Source organism: Egretta garzetta, unplaced genomic scaffold (assembly GCF_000687185.1).
Source record: "Egretta garzetta isolate BGI_Z169 unplaced genomic scaffold, ASM68718v1 scaffold126, whole genome shotgun sequence".
NCBI classification, from domain to species: Eukaryota; Metazoa; Chordata; class Aves; order Pelecaniformes; family Ardeidae; genus Egretta; species Egretta garzetta.
In genome coordinates, this window is record NW_009260128.1 from 28,143 (window position 1) to 34,349 (window position 6,207).

General features: G+C 53.2%; 1 protein-coding gene across 1 annotated transcript in view; it reads right to left on the bottom strand.

Moving 5' to 3' along the window:
• Positions 1-1,512, bottom strand: part of SCGN (secretagogin, EF-hand calcium binding protein) — a gene marked incomplete at its 3' end in the record, with an annotated part of 29,093 nt that extends 27,581 nt beyond the window's left edge. The window contains 1 exon segment of the mRNA XM_035896921.1: positions 1,414-1,512. Coding sequence (XP_035752814.1) covers positions 1,414-1,512 — 99 coding nt within the window.
• Between the last annotated feature and the right edge of the window lie 4,695 nt (positions 1,513-6,207).

Consider the following 6,207-nt stretch of genomic DNA (forward strand, 5'->3'; position numbering starts at 1 on the left):
TGGGGAAACGCCCAAGCCCGTGGGCACCGCTTGGCAAGAGCCCCACGCCGCTTGCGGGCGGCCTTCGAAGCCCCAAAACTCCCCGAGCCGAGGCAGAAGCGCTGGAGGGAAAGGTGAGACTTGAGCGAAGAGGCGGCGTTTAGGGAAGGGGAGAAAAAAAAGTTGCTAAAAAACTTGGAACCCTCCTCTGCGGTTCATGAGAACGGAGCAGCAGCAGGCAGGGATCTCTCACCTCCTCACCCCTGCCGGCTGCCGGGAGGGCTTCCCTCGCAGGGATGTAGAGCCACGGAATGGAGACGGATGGAAATCCGCGCCCTCTTCCCCCTGTGGTACTCCTAGAAAAAATGAAACCTTGGGGCGAGAGGTCTCCCTGCGGGCGGAGGAAGGCTGATACTTGCGCTCACGGTGGTCCTGCCTGGCACGACGTGCGATTCGGGTGACGCCTGTCTATTCACCCGCAGTGGCTTCAAGTACCTGGGACCGAGCTCCGTGTCTTTGTGCCTGCTTCCAGAATAATTTCTAGCAACTTTATTGTCTCCTTCGAGATCCCTTACAGATAGGTTTCTTTTTTTTCCAGGTTCCTTTTGGTTCTATACATGCATATTTCAATTTTTTATACAAATACCCATTGCTTTAGAGAGGCTCGCAGAAGCAGAGCAGAAAAGGCTTTTAAAAAGTATTTGATGTTTGCCCCGAGCAGGCTCCTATTTGACCTGAGGGAAAAAAAAAAACCAAACCAAAACCAACCCTGAAGAACTAAAAGTTGTGTTTCACTCAGGAAATATCAGGTCTGCAAACTGCGTTCTTTCAGAGCGACCACAGCAGCGATGCCCAGCTTTTCCAGCGAGCAAAGGAAAAGGTGACGCTGCGGAGCTGATGCCTTTGAGCAGCAGTGTGCCAGCGGCTCGGTACAGGGGCTCCCCAGCCGGCAGCCTGGGGTCACCTTCGGACTCCAGAAAAATGATCATCAATACGTTAACGCGATGGCAAGGCTAAGAGCAACCCCTGGGTTTCCTGGGCGTGCTCAGACCGGGGACCCCAGCACAGGAGGGGGGCGTGTGCTCAGCAGGTACAAACACACTGGGAAGCCTAAATTTTTAGGGGACACCTGCACAAGTCCTGCCCTGGCATGACCAGTGCCTCACAGGTTTCTCTTTGACCTGTCCTTGCCTCAATGCCAAAAGATGTTTCTGGCCCTGGGGTGATGGCTCCCCCTCCCCCAGCACCTCTCCTGCTGCCTCTTCTCCCTGGTGCTTCCCACCATGGCTCCCTGGTGGCGGCGGCCTTGCATGCCCCACGAGAGCTGCCCGAGCTCCTGCATGGGACGAGGTCACCTGGCCGCTGCTCCGTGGCATGGCGGGGCATGAAGGCCACTCTTTGGCCCTGTCTGTCTTCCCAGGACCCAGAGCCTACCTGCCCCAAACAGGGGGCATCCCCATCCAGCTTTTTAGCAAAGAGCTGCCCATCAGTTTCTAGAAAGGTTTGTAACCCGGCTTTGGAGAGCAGCACCATGGCTGATGCCAACACGGGTCCTTGGTAGTGTGATCATGACAGCTGGTTTCGTCCTAAAAATATTCTTAACACAACTAATTTAAGTGGAAATACCACTCATGTTTTGAAACACTTGCCAGGGGAAGCATCCTTCTGTTCAGCAGTGGCAGAGATGGCGAGGTTTTACGGGAACGGATGCAAAACTCGGGGCACTGAGAAGAGTTCGTCACCGCTGGTTGTCCCCCATGCCCCCCCAGGAGGAAGAGCAGGCAAGAAGCAGCACCTTGTTTCAACTGCCGGTATTCATCCGGGATCTCAGACACCCTCAGTGAAACCGGGGCCAGGTTGGAGATAGAAAAGGACCTTAAAGCTTAATGGGCTCTCACCAAAACTCATCGTTACCTGTGCGTGAGGACACGTGTCTGCCCGTCTGAGCATCCCTGTCCTCCCACACACCCTCAGTGCTGCTGCCTGCCCTGGCAGAGGGAGGCTCTGCTTTCACTTGGCAGCAGAGCGTGCCTGCAAAGGGGAAGAAAAGGCGCAGAGGTGATGGCCTCCTCTGCTGTTTGCACCAGCTGTACTTTTGCTCCCCCCCAAAACCCGCTGCCAACATGCCCGACAGATACAGGGGCCACCCCATAGGCACACGGCTTAACCACTCCACCCCCCATGCATTGCACAAGATGGATTTAGAATGCTTAGAGGTGGAATTGCAGAAATTTATCTCAAAGTGACCAGAACCAGGTAAGCTGAGAGAAGCCCCAGCCCGCGGTGAGGATCTGGCCGCCCCACTGCACGGCTGAAATGGGGTCCGGCTTCTCAAGTTGCTTTGGGTGGCTCAGTAAAGCATGAATGAAAAAAAAAATTAAAAAAGCCACCTCAAAGGCACTTTTTCTAGGTCGGCAGGGCTTTCTGCAGGGTACCGTAAATTTGAGGAGCGCATTGAACTGGGGATCTATTGCCATTAGTATTAAAGCAGCGAATGGCAAGGTAGCTGCTGTGTGTGCAGCTCACGTCCCGAACTCAGCAACCACTCTGCCTTGGCTTATTTCCTTAAAGGAATAAATGAGAATTAAAGGTAGGCAGTATCTTAAAAAGTAGGGAATGCTTTTGATTAAGGACTTCTTTGGCTCCGGCTTTGCAGTGTGCGGTAATGCTTGAGGTAGAAGATCTCAAATCCGTGTTTTGAAAAGCTGAAAATGGAGGAAAAAAGAAACAGGCAATTGAATTTTTTTGCTTCAGAATGTTATAGATTTTTAAAGATACATATTTTGAAAACCACATCACTGTCCCATTAGGTTTTTTTTCTTAAGTTCTGAAATGGCTTTAATGTAATAATACTTGACAGGATGATTTTTTCCATTAAGGCTCTGTGATGGCAGATCATTAGTTCAGATGTTTCTTTTATTGGTTTATTTTCAGATTATGGCAATTAGACATCAAAGAATAAAAAATGTCCGTGTCCCCCCCCCCTTTTTTTTTAACATGAATCTGGGTGTGTAAAATAGCTTTGAGAAAGTATAAAAATAGTTATTCTTCTAGAAAACTTGTTTTCTCTGTCATCGGCAAGGCTCCTGAAAAATGCAACCAAAAATTCAGGCTATAGATAAGGAAGACTCGCTAGGAAGTGGAAATGAACAGCTTATTCCTGGTAGCTCTTCCCTCCTTTCAGCTCAGGACGTCTGGTGTTGGTGGGTGCCAGCTCGCGCGCTCCTGCTCAGGAAGCCTCCGACCCCGCTCCTGCACCTTCCCGGGCTCCCCAGCAGGTGCATCTCTTCCACAGCACCCCTCACTTTCCCCAAAATCCTGCCTTGAGGAGTCCCACAAAGAGGTTCTCGTCTGCAAAGAGGAGAAAATACCCCGGATACGCCCTGACTTTGGTGGCATTTGGCTCTTAAATGAACATGCTTCAGTAGGTGCCTTCACGCTGGAAGCATTTGCACGGCCATCGCGCGGCCCCGCTGTGGGGCAGGGAGCCCTCCAGCTGGGCGACATGAGCAATGCCATATTGTTTTGCTGATGCTGATAATAAATTTTAAAAAATGGCATTTTTTCCAAAGTAAGGAGCATGTGGCCAAATCCCACGCTGGGCTAACTTTGTAAAAAGGCTTAATCGAGCAACTGGAAATGGGGAAACATGTATAAAAGTGCAGATTGCCAATTTGGAAACAGAAAAAAAGGCAGCTGACAAATGCCTCGTTCTTTGGGCCAGACTTGAAGTATTAATGTCACACATTTGGGTTTCCGTGACCAGAGTAGGGAACCAAAAAAAAAAAAAAAAAATCAGCATCCAGATTTGTGGCATGACTTCATCCCTCACCTTTTCAGAAGATAATTCCAGCAGATGCAGGCATGGATTTATAAATGGAAAAATATTTTCCTCATCAAATGGCTTCAGCTACCCTCAGCTTTGCAGTGGCTGGGGACGGGGAGGAAGCCACAGGTGACACCCATCAGTGTTTCCTCCTGCAGGCAGCTTGGGTCCTGCATGGGTCCTGCAGGAGGCCCAGGCCCGGATCCTCGGTGAGACCCGTTTTCCCCAGCACCTGATTTGCACCAGCGGGGAGGGAGCGAGGGTGCCAGATGAGCTGCTGTGCGCAGCTGGGGCTGCGGAGGGTGGGGACGATGCGCTGCCGCCCAGCAAGGGGTCTGGGAGCATCCCAGCAAGGGAAGAGGCTGGGCAAGTGGATGAGAGACAAACTGAAAGGGAAACAAAGTGGAAATAACAGAGTGGGTGAATCCCCCTACCATTTGCCTGGAAATCAAGTCAGAGATCAAGCTGTCTGCTGCAGAAAAGAAATAAGATGACTCTTCTTTCCAACCCCACCCTCAGATGGGTACAAGGTGCTTATTAGCAGCAGGCCCCAACCCCCCCACCTTCCAAGGCGAACGCCCTCCTCCCTCCCCCCGCTCCCTCCTCTGCTTTGCCCAGCAAACCCCGCGCCCCCGTGCTGGGCTGGATGCTCGCTCCATCCTTTCTGGCCCAGCTGGTGCAGGGTGTGTGGGTGCAGGGGTGCGCAGGGGTGCGCAGCCAGGGCAGGTCCCAGTACTGACCGGTGTGATGTGACATGAGGACAACCACCCCGCAGATGTTCCCATCCATAGATCCCAACAGGGCCAGGGTTTTCCAGCCTTCCCCATGCTGCCCCCCAAACTGAGGGACATCAGTCCTCTGTCCTCTTCTCTGGTTTGCACCAGCAGTGGGGATCCCATGTGGTTACAGGGGAGCAGCCAAGCCCTTCCCACTGGGATGCTGCTGGAAAGGAGGGGTCAGGACTCAGGCCGTCAGACGGGAGCTAAGAAAGATTTCCCAAGGGAAAAGCTGACGTTTCCCCCAGCCGCATGCTGCTGGATGCTACCCAGCCAGGGGCTGCAGTCTCAGTTATGGTTAACGACTTTCATTATTTCTGTCTTCTGCCAGAATTTAACCTTGTCTGGATAAAGCGGGGGCCGTACAGCCTCCACGGGGCTCTCGTCTACCCACCCCTGGGTCTTAGGCACCTGAGCGAGTGGGAAGGGAAGGAGGCACCCCCTGAGCGATGCTGAGCAGAGATTAGAGAGTTAACTTTACTCCTCCATTCAGTTAAAACAAATTGGATTTGCCAAGCTGGCAGCCCCTCTCCTGCCTTCTCTGGCTGCTATCAATCTAATTAAAATGCTCGTTCTCCCATGCAGCTTTTTTTCTCCTCAATTCAACTTACTGGAAAAGCAGAAAAAACAGGCTCTGGAGGGTCGGGGCTGGGGTCAGCTGGCAGAGCTCATCGCACATTGCCAAAGCAGCATCAGCATCGGAGCGGGGACCCTACCGCGGGGCTGGGAGGGACGGTGGCAGCATCTCTGCTTTCCCACGCAGGCTTCTCAAACATGGGCGCTTGAAACCTGCAGCTAATAAAGCCCCAGGACAGCCGATGTAGGGGTGTGAAAGGCAGAGTGGCTTTCACATCGGGAAGAGGCTCTTCTCATAGTGGCAGGAGCCTCTTTGGTTTGCTGTGGGACACGGCACAAGAAATTAAGTTTTGTGGTAGCACAGCCCTTGCAAAGACACCTCTAAAAGAAAAAAGCATTTTCCCTTTCATCCACGGTGCAGAGACCCATGCTTTGTTTTCTCTCTCTTTTTGAAAATGCAGGGTCTCACTCTTCAGCTTCTCGGTGCTGACAAGCATCGTTGCTCTTACAGCAACAGCCCTGTGGTACTCGGCACGGGGGGAGTTTGCACTCCCAGGGCAGTGGTGGCCCCTGCCCCCGTGGGCTCTCTCTGAAGCAGCAGGAGCCACCATGGGTGGGATGTCCTGGGGTTGTCCCGGGGGTGTCCCAGGGAGGGGGTGAGGTGGCAGCCCCAGGAACGGGGAGGTGAAGGGACTTGCCACAGGCTGCCCAGGGCAAGGCAAGGATGGTGGTCCCAGTTCCCGCCCAGGCAAGCGACTTGTCCCAAGGACCAGCTTGTCCCTGGCTGTGTGCTGATGGAGAGCCGACAGCTCTGTCCCGAACACAGAGGACAACGGAGTCACATGTTTTTAAGAGATTTCATTTAAGCTGGCAGACACAGAGAAGCTGATCCCTTCCCTTTTCCAGCACACCAGAGGCAGGAGCTCTGCCCTTGCTCTGCAACGGCCTCTTCCCACCAGCTGGGATTTCCCCTCACCACATGGGACCCCAGAGCCTCTGGGGTGTCTCACATCCCCGAGGGGTGCTTGGGTGGGCCCCCCCCCACCCCGC